Source organism: Lithobates pipiens, unplaced genomic scaffold (genome assembly GCF_037356315.1).
Source record: "Lithobates pipiens isolate NorthernLeopardFrog02 unplaced genomic scaffold, aLitPip1_a1.2 Scaffold_30, whole genome shotgun sequence".
Lineage (NCBI taxonomy): Eukaryota > Metazoa > Chordata > Amphibia > Anura > Ranidae > Lithobates > Lithobates pipiens.
The window spans coordinates 10581473-10595044 of record NW_027507791.1 but is presented as its reverse complement, the minus strand read 5'-3'; the positions used below and the strand labels follow the sequence as shown (position 1 = coordinate 10595044).

Here is a 13572-nt window from a genome sequence, read left to right as displayed (position 1 = left end):
TAACTGTGGGTAGGGGATTGTATGACACCCCCCCTTTTTTTATTGGTTGAACTGGATTGACTTGGGTCTTTTGTCAACCAGACTAACTATGTAACTAACTAACTCACTACCTGTCTGGAGGAGATAAAGGTATGGATGGAGCACAACTTTCTTCAACTAAACAGTTCCAAAATCTTGATTGGCACTCCTCCTTACCAGACCAAATCATCATCCATAACCAGCATCACCTTTTCTGGTTCTAACATCTCTTTTTCATCAATAGTCACAAATCTTGGTGTAAAAATCGACTCCCAACTTACTTTCGACGCCCATATAAATCACCTATGCAATACTTCTTTCTACCACCTCCGTAACATCTCTAAACTCCGTCCCATTCTCTCCCTCTCAGATGCTGAAAAGCTGGTTCATGCTTTTTGTATCCTCCAGACTGGACTACTGTAATGTACTTCTCATTGGGATTCCTAGAAAGAGTCTGCAGAGGCAACATCCAATACTCTACAGCAAGGATCCTGATGAGAGTGCGGAAACATGAGCACATTACCCCCATTCTTCACCCAATCCACTGGCTTCCTGTCTCCACCAGGATTGAGTACAAGGTTTCCCTCCTCACACACCAGTGTATCCATTGACATGCTCCTCCCTACCTTAAAGAGGGATTCCGCTCAAAAAAAAATTATTAAAAGCCAGCAGCTATAAATACTACAGCTGCTGACTTTTAATAAATGGACACTCACCTGTCCCGGGTTCCAGCGATGCCGGCAGTCGAGGCCGATCGACCGCTCGGGCCTCGGCTGCTGCCGCCGCCATTCGAGGTGAGGGAATCAGGAAGTAAAGCGAATCGGCTTCACTTCCCGGTTCCCTACTGCGCATGCGCGAGCCGCGCCGCGCAATCGGAAATCTCCGCGCTGTCACTGGGACCCGTGTGTGTCCCAGCAGACAGCGCGGCAGGGCAGGAAATGGCGTAGACTCCCGTGGGAGTCTATGCCCGGAAGTGGGTGAAAATACCTGTCTTTGACAGGTATCTCCACCCCCCTCCCCCCTGAAAGGTGTCAATTGTGACACCGGAGGGGGGGGGGGGGGGGTTCCGATCAGCGGAGGTTCCACTTTAGGGTGGAATCCCGCTTTAAAGAACTTCTCAATTCACAAAATACAACACGCCCCGTTCACTCCATTCACTCAAACCTTCTTCATATACCCAGAATGAGACTCAGGACAATGGGAGATGGGGCCTTTTGTGCAGCTGCCCCGTGCCTGTGGAATACCCTACCTGACACCCTGAGGGCTCCTCAATCTACTGACTGTTTTAAAAAGGGTCTTAAGACATTTTGTTTTAGCAAAGCTTTTTGTTCCTTTTAGATGTTTGTTTCATTGTATAAATTGATAAATTTTCTTTTTCCTTTTTAACCTGTAGCACTTTGAGATCTTTTGATGAAAAGGGCACTATAAATAAAATGTATTATTATTGTTATTATTATTGTAACTATGTGTACACAGCTATATGTTGCAGCTAAAGTAGGTAAAAGCACAACTGTATGTTTGGTACAAATTGTACTTTAAAGCACAAGCTGCAGGGGCTGCCACCCATGAGAAAGAAACCTTACAGCAAGGTCTGTTGTGCTGCTCATGTGTGAGCGGGGACGAGAGCATGCACATTAGGGTGACCAGGGAGACCCCAAATGGCAGTGTAGTCACCCTATAGGAGGAAGTACAGTAGTCATCAATTTGGATGGAAGATTTTGCTGAAAAGAAAGGAAGCATAGAAAAACCCAACAGCAATATTTAGAAACATGTGAAATATATACTTTGATTTTGAGGGTTTAATAAAAACCTAAAGTGGTTGTAAACCTCAGACATGAAATATGAAAAAAACATATCCCTCTATAGTGTGTACTTGTCTTAATTCACTCAGGCCGGGTTCACACATGTACAACAGTCATACCACTTTGGATCCGACTTTGCCCCGCGACTTGAAGTCTGACATGCGCCCAACTTTAATCCCCGACAATACCAGGCACTGTGTCTGGTATAAATCTTTAGGGGGAACTCCATGCACAATGTAAAAAAAAAATAAAACGGCATGGGTCCCCCCCCTCCAAGAGCATACCAGGCGCTTCAGCCTGGTATGGATTTTCAGGGGAACCCTAGCGCCGAAAAAAACGCGATGGGGTCCCCCCAAAATCCATACCAGACCCTTATCCAAGCACAAAGGCCGGCAGGTCAGGAAAGGGGGTAGGTGCTTTTGGGCAGTCAAGAATAAAACACAAAACACATTACACAAATTTTTAGAGTAATTTATTAAGGCAGCTCCGTTGTCTCTTCCGATTTCTTTTCCCCTCTCTGGCTCTTCTGCCTCCTCCACTGACATCTTCTGCCTCTGACGGTTCTTCTCCCATCTCTCGGTCTTTTTTTGGTGAATGGGTAGGGGTACAATGAGGTATTGTATGGGGTACAATACCCCATATTCATTCACATAGGGTGGGGGGGCTGGGATCTGGGGGTCCCCTTGTTAAAGGGGGCTTCCAGATACTGATAATCCCCCCGCCCGCAGACTCCGAAAACCAACAGCCAGGGTTGTCGGGAAAAGGCCATTGTCCTCATCAACATGGGGACAAGGTGCTTCTGGGGTGGGGGGGGGGGGGGGTACAGGGCCCCCCTGCCCCAAAGCATTCACCCCCCCCCCCATGTTGAGGACATGCAGCCTGGTACGGTTCAGGAGGGGAGGGGTGGCGTTCGCTCACCCCCACCCTCTTTTCTGATCTGCCGGGCTATGTGCTCGGATAAGGGTCTGGTATGGATTTTGAGGGGACCCCAATGCTGTTTTTTTTGGCGTGGGGGTTCCCCTTAAAATCCATACCAAAGGGCCTGGTATGCTCGGGGGGGGACCCCATACCAGTTTAAAAAAAAAAAAATTAGCCATGGAGTTGCCATGCCAAAGTCGGATCAGTCAAGACGGTGATCCAACTTCAGTGATATTCAATGGGCTGAAGTAGGATCAAAGTCGGACCAAAGTAGTGCAGGGAGCATTTTCAAAGTCGGACCGACTTGTGTCAGACCAGTTAAGACGGCTCCCATAGGGAAACATTGATTTTCACACGTCATACAACATGAGGTCCCAATGTCGAGGCGTTTGTCGTAGAAGTGTGAACCCGGCCTCAGTGTCATTTCTTTCTGCTGCTTTCTTCCTCTACTATCACCATAAGTCACTTCTCACATGTATTCCCGACACCAAGAGAAAAAGGATGCCAGGCGAGAGAGATCCAGCAGAGTGATAACCTCAGCTCTGTTCCAGAGTGCTGTGTGAAGTGGGATGTGTCTCTTCCCTCCAATCAGCAATCAGAGATCTCCTCATTGAACTCTGCAGAGTTTAAATTCTGTTCTCTGCCCCCTTTTTTCTAACAGCTCAGACAAGCTTCATAAATCCTGGACGTGGCATGGCTGTAGAGGAGAGAAGACTGCAGATAAACAGGTACAACTTAAGTAGGAGCATTTGCTTCATCTCTGTGCATCAACCAAGGCCAGTCACTTCAATGGGTATACGTAAGGATTTACAACCACCTTAATATCACTTTATTTATAAAACATTTGTTGCACGAATGTCAGAAGCATTTGTGCAGGCAGAACGAAATGTTCCATAATTTGTTTAAGAGATGAATGCCCGTATCTCCAGCTCCATCCAGTGGCCAGAATGCAGTACAGCTCTCTGAAACACCTCAGTGAGAAAACTATTCTGTATTTTGGCCACTAGAGGACGCTGAAGATACAGGCATTAATCTCTTCCAAAAATTACGGGACATTACATTCGGGGGGGAACAAATGCTTCTGACATTCGTGCAGCGAATGTTTTAAAAATAGATCTCTTATTGTTTTGTGATTTTTGTAATATTGCCACAGTGTTGACACATGCAGATGCCGGAAAACAGATTATAAACAGGACTATGGGTTCTCCCTCCTTCCCTGCACTGGCATACAGATTGTCTCACACCTCTCTGGATACTGAGGGCACCTTCACTACCATACATTAGCTTTGCAGAAGAAGAAACTCGTTGTACCAAGGTTTAAAAAATGCTTCAAAAAGCAGGAAAGGGTTCTCTAAAACATCTATATTTCTGCATTTATAAAAACACATCTATGAATGTTAGTAATGACACAATAACTGAATAAAAGTTTAAATTATTTATGTGTTCGTGGACGTAGCCTACAGATGACGCCATCTTTGGGGCGAAGAGTCGCGGTGTCTACTATGTCGAAGCTCTGTCTCTCCACCAACTCAAATTCAAACCTCTGGAGTAGTTTTGACAAGACCACTTTGGCTTCCATCTGTGATACAACAAAGACAGGGGTTAGACCCAGGGCTCCTGCAGATGAGTGGAGCAGAGCAGCACAGGAGAGGGAGCGTCAGTGGGTGGGGTGACCTATTAGGAGAACCTATCACTTAGCCCAGATTCTCTTTCAAGGCAAATTAACGTAGTTTATATTGTAATGGAATGACACGTGAAGTGAATGTCTTTGACTTCTTTATATCCCATAGTCAGCTTCTCACAGTCCAGTATACAGAGGAATTTTCCCACACACAGCTCTAGTGGATTCGCCAAGCCCAACCTTAAAGTTCAGCTCCAGCTTACATTTTTATTTCTTTTTGGGCAGTGTATAAAACAAAAAGGAGTACTGGCTGCAATACACAGCTTAGATCCGGAGTTGCTCCCTCTAGTATAAATTTTGGCCACATGAGTCTTCTAGGTTTACTGATACTTACGTGGCTCCCTGCAGTACTTCTCATTGACCACTTGATGCCCTCAGTCTTCCAGGTTTACTGATACCTACTGTGGCTCCCTACAGTACTTCTCATTGACCACTTGATGCCCTCAGTCTTCCAGGTTTACTGATACCTATTGTGGTTCCCTGCAGTACCTCTCATTGGCCACTTGATGCCCTCAGTCTTCCAGGTTTAATGCTACCTATCTTAGTCATACCAGGCAGACTGCACTCAGATGAAGAGGAACTTGTAGCATCACATGACTGGTCCAATAATGAGAGTAACATGTAGCCAGCGGGGGCCACTAGGGGGGATGGGACACATTTTTAATGGGGGGTGGTCTTTAAAGGGGACCTTCAGTCATTTTTTCAACTTTCCATCTATTAAATCCTCTGCCTTGTTGTTTTAACTTTGGATTGTAAAACATTTTTTTTCTCCCAGCAAATATCTTATATAGACCACTTCCCGTTTCTTGTCTGGTAACAAACCTGGGACTATGACATCATGCACAGCTCTCTCTCTCTCTCTCTCTCTCTCTCTCTCTCTCTCTCTCTCTCTCTCTCTCTCTCTCTCTCTCGAGAGAGAGAGAGAGAGAGAGAGAGAGAGAGAGAGATTGCCAGGAAGGGAGGGGGGGGATGAGTCATAGGAGGGCCAATGAGAGCTGCAAAGCTGGGAGGTACAGAATCACAAGTATACAAGAACAGAATCATAGTATATACAGTATAAAATAACATGCAAAGTGGTTGAAGGGAAGCTTCAGAATGGCAAAGATGTTTTTATTTCAAATGATGTGAGCAGGCTGCAGTTCCGCTTTAAAGCGGAGTTCCCCATAAAAAAAATAAAAGTCAGCAGCTACAAATACTGCAGCTCGTCTCCCCCTCCGCTCGGCGGCGCCGGCATTATAACTGTGGGCACAGTCAAAACAGCCAGACACCCACTGCGCTTGCGCGCCGCCGTGACTGGCCGCACAATCATCTGGGACCTGTCACGTGTCCCAGATGATTGACAGAGGGAGGGGAGAGAGGCGATCTCCCTTCCTGCGCCAAAGGAAGTGACGTCAGGAGCCCAGGCGGCGAAGGAGGCAGACTACGCAACAGGCATTATAAAGGTAAGTAACAAAAAAAAAAAATTCCCAATTTTTTTTTTCAAGCACATTAATGACAATTTTTTGGGGGGTGGAACTCCACTTTAAGCTGGCCATACCACAATACACTGGCATTACTGACACCCCAGAATCTCTGCCTTGTGGGTGTGTTCTTGACAGCTTTGGGTGGAAAGGAAGATGCTGGGTGACACAGGGGCTCACCGGGTAAGTTGAAGCTACTTACAGTGTGCATTGAAACCTGCAACTATTCAAATACAGCCCGCCTCATTAAATATAACAACATCATCTAGCTCTTTCCTCCCCAGCCTGACCATCTCTGACCCATCCCTCTCATTCATTGGATTTCAGTTCTTACAATCATAGAGGCTCAGCATCACATGGGGGTGTTGCTTAGGGTGGCGTGCATTGAAATACAGCCTGTCGAGGAAAGCCTAAACCTCCACCTATGTAGGCATTTTGATATTTGCATGAAAGAGCCAGCCCACTGCTTGCATAAGGGCCGAGGGTTCTTGAAAGGATTACGAAGGGACAAGTGCTGTGATATTTTCAGGAACCACCCTGCAGAGCCCTCCCACCAGCGATGATCTGCCTGCATTGCAAAGAGAGGCACAGAAATCCAGTGATGACATTAAAGGGTCTAATATAAGGTATGCAACCAAAATGGAAATGTTTTAAATGACCGGCATGTTTTTTTTTTTTGGGGGGGGGGGTATCTACCTCAAGGTAAACAAGGTGTTTGCTTTGGGCGCCATTTTCCAAGGGGGGGGGGGGGGGGGGTTGTGGTCTGGGGTACCTCCAGACTTCCTCCCCCTGCCACCTCAACTTACTGCACTGATCCCCCGCCCTTCACAAACCTGAGTGCCCCCCCACTTCCCTGATTGCTGGGCTCCCCCTTCAGTACGATCCATCCAGTGCAGCTCAGGCTACAGAGAAAGAGACTGTCTTCAGAATTCAGAAAAGAGCGTTTAGAGGCAGGGGCGCCTGTCCATTAAGGGAGCATGGGCGCTGCCCCCCCCTGTCCATCGATGCCCCCCCCCATCCATGCATCTGACCCCTTTCAGGACACCGGCGCATTAATATTCCAATGTGGGGAGGCTCTGTTTTTTTGAAGCACCGATTACAGCCAGAGGCTCTAATAGGCTTCAATATAGGGTGGTCTCTGGTCGCACAGAGTGTGCTCCGATCCCACCCAGGTGTGTTACAACAGCAAATTAATATTCACTGTTGTAACACTGATCCTCCTCCGGGCCAATTGGGAAGCGGGTTTTGACACCAGTCACGCAATCGGTTGAAAGGAATGGAGATCCTATTGGACGCCTAGGAGGAGGAGGGGAGGAGCTGGAAGCTGCCATGGAGAAGAGGACGCAGAGCTGCTGCACCACGGCGCCTGTCACCCGCCCCGATTGGGTAAGTGTCGGACCGACTGGCAAACAGCGGGGGGTGGGTGCCACTCGGGGGGGGGGTTGTTTTCCCCCCCCAAAAAAAAACATACCAGCCATCTCTGTTTAGACCCCTGGTGCTTCCCCACAGCCCCATAACAAAGAAAAATCTAAATATGAAAGAAATAATAAAAAATAAAATTTTACCTGTACAAAAAACATAGCAGGAGCCTTTTTACATGGATGGGCTCTGTAAAGTGGACCCGCCTGCTCAGGGGGATCTGTCTGCTATGCAGAGCGGAGATGGACACGGTCCGCTATGCAGAGTGGACATAGAGACAGCCCGCTCTCATCTATGAGGACAGGTGGTCCGTTTCCATCAGACTGCCTTCCGATCCGCCAGACAGATGGGGAAAAGGTGCCCCCACCCGTCTGTTTTTGGCGGACAGGATTGGATCAGATGGTGGTGGATGCCAACAGACAGGAAGGTAATGGACAAATTTAGATGGGGGGGGGGGGGATTTTTAGTCCTGCCTAGGGCAGCACAAAATCAAAATACACCACTGAGTATAGGAAACTGGAATTGAGGTGAAAAACCGCGAGGGTTTACAACCCCTTTAAACATCCACTTTAAGCTTGGCCTGCTCTTACCTGAGAAAACACTTGTCCAATGCAGGATCGAGGCCCCAGAGAAAACGGAAAGTATGTGAAGTATGGCCTAGACAGAATGAAGAACGTTATCATCTGGTATCTCCAACACATTTCAAAGTATAGCAAGAAAACTCTTGTTACCATTTAAAGCACACATATCATGTGACAGGTAACACTCCTACCTCTTGGATTCCGGACCAAATCTTTCCGGGTCAAACTTCAGTGGATCGTTAAAGAATTGCTCCGTCCTCCCATAGGCATAGAAGTTAAACTAAAAAATAATACAATAAATAAATAAATAATGGTGATGTTGGCTTTCAAGAACCATTCTTAGACAGTGGAAATGCATGGCAGCAAAGCACAGCCAAGGAAAAGTAGGAAAGATGGGTATAGTCAGCAAAATTTGCACATGTAAGCTGATATTTTCTCGAAACGTAAAATGTCATGCATGTGAACACTGCATTGCAACAACCCAAATTCATTCTTTATAATAAATACCATCATTCCTTCCTTGCATACTAACTGAAATTTTAAATCAGGCTTACATCAGGAGCGTGCACGCTAAATACTTAAACAAAAAGCCTCACTTTAAATTTTGTTAACGTGTCAGGACAAAGTACATATAAATACCTTGTCTCATCTTCCTATGACCTGTTTAATGTGAGGTCAGAGAAAGTGCCCCTCTTCCCTTCATGGCCATCCAACAAGGCAGCTAACAAGAAGACAGCTGCTTTCACAGATGCCATTTTTTCTCAGTTTCCAAGCCCTTGTCTCAGACAAGCAGTTGTCTCCCTGTTAGCTGCATTGTCGGACGGCCATGGAGGGAGGAGGGGTGCCTTGTCTGATCTCACAGCTAATTTCAGGTATGACAGCAGCAGGGATGGCCAGACTTGCATAGCTACACTTAGGAAACTGAGGCCAGACTTTATATGATTTAAACTTCATTATTAACAGTGAAACAAAACACAGGCAACCAAATGAGAAAATACAGAACAAGCAACCTAACTAATGGGAAGCCTAACTAGCAGACTAACTGTATTTATTTATTTATTGGCGTATAACAAGCACCTTAACTTTAAAGAGGGAAGTTTCAGGAAAAAACTTTCCACAGCTCCCTGCATGGTACACAGCCCTCTGCATAATACACAGACCCCCTGCACCATACACAGACCCCCTGCACAACACACAGACCCCCTGCACAACACACAGACCCCCTGCACAACACACACAGACCCCCTGCACAACACACACAGACCCCCTGCACAACACACACAGACCCCCTGCACAACACACAGACCCCCTGCACAACACACAGACCCCCTGCTCAACACACAGACCCCCTGCTCAACACACAGACCCCCTGCACAACACACAGCCCCCTGCATAACACACAGGCCCCTACATAACACACAGGCCCCTGCATAACACACAGACCCCTGCATAATATACAGCCCCCCTGCACAACACACACACCCCTGCATAACACACAGCCCCCCTGTATAACACACAGACCCCTGCATAATACACAGCCCCCCTGCATAACACACAGACCCCTGCATAACACACAGACCCCTGCATAATACACAGCCCCCCTGCATAACACACAGACCCCTGCATAACACACAGACCCCTGCATAACACACAGACCCCCTGCACAACACACAGACCCCTGCATAACACACAGACCCCTGTATAATACACAGCCCCCTGCATAACACACAGACCTCCTGCACAACACACAGACCCCTGCATAATACACAGCCCCCTGCATAACACACACACCCCCTGTACAACACACAGACCCCTGCATAACACACAGACCCCCGGCACAGCCCCCTGCATAACACACAGACCCCTGCATAACACACAGACCCCTGCATAATACACAGCCCCCCTGCATAACACACAGACCCCTGCATATTACACAGACCCCTTTCATTATAAAGCCCCCCCCCCTCCACTCCCATGAGACCCTCAGCCACCTGGGACAGCATTGCCAGAATACTCTAAAGTTGAGAAAACATCACTGCCAGCCCCTTCTCATACACCGCTCCTCCTGTGTCACTCATTGTAAATCAAAGCTTCTAAATACCTCCATCAACGACGTGGACCTGGCCGGTCATGTGACTGCTCTGTGACACAGGAGTAGTGGTATTTGACAAAGGGCTGGCAGTAATGTTTTCTGAAGTTTAAAGTATGCTGGCAGTGCTGTCCCAGGGCCAGGAGAAGTGAGGCGGCTGGCCTGACACCCACCCAGTGGGTGGCACCCCGGGGCGGACCACCCGATCCCCACCACCCCATTGGTAAAAAAAAATAAAAATATTGGCGTATAACACGCAGGCATGGTTTAATATCTGTTTTCAGGGTAAAAAAGTGTGTGCTATAAGCCGATAAATACGGTATATACATTATATACAAAATGGAATTAACAGGGTAATCTAGAGGTGCAAGAAACAGTCAGGAAGGGGAACCAGGAAGAAGAGAAGCAGGTAGACATGAGCACTGCAGAAAAAATTTGTTTATTTTTGTTTAAGGTTTCCTTCGTTTTGTTTGTTTTTTTCATTTATTGGGTCATTCGTTATGATCGCAATTCGAAAATTTGTAAATGTGAAAATCCGAAAAATTCAAAATAACTATTAAGTTATAGGTATTGGAATTTCCTTTTAAATTTGCCTGTTAGTGTATCTAACGAATATGAACTTATCGGAAGTTACGAATTATCTGAAATAATGAATGCTGCATCTAAACAAATGGAATGGAACAAATTAATAATAAATAATATTAAAAATGTTTAATTATTATTATTGTTTATTATTATTATTATTATTATTATTATTATTATTATTATTATTAATGCGTTACATTACATTCCTTTAGATACGACATTCGTTATTTTGGACAATTTGTAACTTTGGATAAATTCATTACATTCACTAACAGCCACATTTGAAAGGAAATTTCAATACCTATAATTTTATAGCTATTATTTCCGATTTTAAGGTTTTCGTATTTCTGAAGGATATTTCTGAATTAACGAATTTGTTGAAAAAAAAACTGATTTGGAACTAAATGAATTGCACATGTCTAGAAGCAAGTACAAGTCAGCAGGGTACATGGTAGAGATACAGGGAAGGAGCAGTCAGCAAGCATAACTTGTCTATCAGGCAATAAAATAAAGCCTGGAAAATAGTAGAGACTGAACTATATACCCTAAATACCCTCCCAGCAGCCAGCATCAGGTGGAGACTGCTTAGTGGGATCTGCTGGCTGCTGGGAAACACCCGCTGGTGTACATTGGAACTACAACCTTCTCCTCTGAACTACAGTGCCACCAGCAGGGGATCCAGGTCATGACAGCTAGCTGTAGACAGCAGCTAGGAAGATGGGACAAAACAAACGAAGTCCTGGGGAGCAGGAAATAATAATAATCCAAGTAAGCTTTCTTCTTTAAATGGCAGAAAGATGGGGCGTGGCCTGGAGCTTCATGGTGTAGGACGTGCTGAGTGAGAGCTCCGTCTGAGACCTTATCCTTTTACCTTATCCTTTGGGGATTTTTCTTAGCTATTTACTGTACAGACGCCCGGGAACCTTGTGCTCACTTTGTGCCTCATGTCGCCGACTAAAAGACCCTCCCAGGCGGCCGCCAAGCTGGCTAAGTTCCGCCACGAGGGCCAGGGCGCGACGGAGCAAGATGGCGCCGGCCCCGCATCTACCGCGGAGGAGTCTCCTGCAAACGACACCGCCAAGATCCTTGAGGCCGTCTCCTCCTGCCAAACCGCCCTCACTACCAAGATAGAGGAGGTTAAGATGGACATCTCCCATATTCGGCATGACCTGCAGAAGCTGAGGGACAGGGTGTCCGAGGCCGAACGAAGAGTGGAACACGTGGAGACGGACATCCCTCCTCTACAACATTCGGTCGAACGTTTGCAGCACCAACTTAGTGTCGTCCTTCACAAGCAGGACGACATGGAAAATAGACTTCGACGTTGCAATCTTCGTTTCGTGGGTCTCCCGGAACGATCGGAGGGCTCCGACCCTCCCACCTACCTGGAAAACCTCCTCGTTAAAACCTTCGGCAGGGAATCCTTCTCCTCCACGTTCGTGATCGAACGAGCGCATCGTCTGGCGGCTCGTCCGCCTCCAGCCGGCGCACCCCCGCAGACTTTCATTGCCAAGCTACTTAACTACAGAGACCGGGATACGGTGCTTCGCCTCACCCGCGAACGTGGAAACATCCCGGTTGACAATGTTACGGTGGCAGTGTTCCCAGATTTCTCGGCGGAGGTCCAACGAAAACGAGCACAATTTACGGAGGTCAAGCGCCAGCTGCGAGTTCGCCATTTGCCATATGCAATGTTGTTTCCAGCTCGACTCCGGGTGACCCACGAGGGCAAGACCTATTTTTTTGAAGATCCTGCTGCGGCCTCGTCATGGTTGGAACGGGATGCGGTGCAAGGCCCTGCTTGAAAGCTGACCACTACAGCCCCTGAATAGTGCCTACCTATCCACCTTGGCTACCGTGAGTGATCCCTGCCCTCTCCTGTTCCCTCTGCTATACCCCCCCTCGTCTTTCTCCTTTGACCCTATGGACTGCCTCCATTTTTGCTGCTATCACCCCCTGCATGGGAGAACGCTGTGCTGATTGCTCTCTGCGGTGACCGCCGCTGAACTTTTTTTGTGCCCTGGACTTACAGTTCCTGCTTCCCCTCCTTTGCCAGTCTCCCGTGCACCCTTCATTGTTTTCTCTATGGTGAACACCGGTGTGATGGCGCAGATCGTGAGGGGGGTCATGCTCTGGGACGTGCTACTCTTGCCCCTGTCTCGCTCCATTTTTTCACTCTCCCCTCTCTCCCTTCCCTCCCTATTTCTACTGATGCACACGGAGGTAACCATGTACTGCTTGAACTCCTTGTCTCCCCTATTTGGCCCATTTTTCCACATGCCTGGGTTCCCCCCCCCCTTTTTTATTCCCCCCCCCCTTTTTTTTCCCCTGTCTGCCCCACGCGCTATGCTTTTACTTGGTCTCTCAGACGACCTGCTGACTCTTGCTCTGGAAAGTACACCCACTGCAACTCGCTGCACTGTCTGCTCTGCAGTTTGTTATAATTGCGCCCATGTTTGTGTTGTTTCCCTGGCCAGCAGTCACTACCGCGGCTGCGGCGAGTGACAGTTTTTTTGTTTTGCCCCGCTGGTCCAGAGTAGGCATTGTTATGACTGTTTTACTGGTTGTATGTGTTTTATATTGTGTTATTTACAGCTGTAATTTTATTGCAAATGTGTTCTTGTATTTGTTGCTGCCAGCCAGGGAGGATCCAGGGGTTGCCCAGGCGCCCTGCATGCCCGAACTTCCTGGGCCGGGGGCCTACACTAGTCTAATCTGTGCCGACATGTTCCATGGCTGCGCTTAAATTTGCAACCTGGAATGTCAGGGGCCTTGGCGCTAAACCCAAGAGATTAGCCGTCCTTACTCACCTTAAACGCCTGAAAGTGGACATCTCGATCCTCGTCGAGACTCACCTTACAGGCCAGTCCCAAAGGGCGCTTAGAAAACCTTGGGTCGGCTGGATGTACAGCGCCCCTCACACTTCCCATTCCCGAGGTGTAGCCATTTTAATTGCTAAAACTGTGCAGTTCCAGTTACATGACCTATGCTCAGACCCTCACGGTAGATTTCTATTTTT

The 13572-nt window shown here is 47.4% G+C and overlaps 1 protein-coding gene across 2 annotated transcripts in view; it reads right to left on the bottom strand.

Annotated features, from left to right (window-relative positions):
* Positions 1–4085: 4085 nt before the first annotated feature.
* The window catches only part of LOC143942405 (cholesterol 24-hydroxylase-like), a 58921-nt gene continuing 49434 nt past the window's right edge, over positions 4086–13572 (bottom strand). For both annotated transcript variants that reach the window (XM_077463686.1, XM_077463685.1), the window contains 3 exons: positions 8071–8159; positions 7889–7955; positions 4086–4317 (listed from right to left, as the gene is read on the bottom strand). In XM_077463686.1, the coding sequence (XP_077319812.1) occupies positions 4171–4317; positions 7889–7955; positions 8071–8159 (303 nt within the window). In that variant the 3' untranslated portion in view covers positions 4086–4170. The remainder of the gene's footprint in view (positions 4318–7888; positions 7956–8070; positions 8160–13572) is intronic.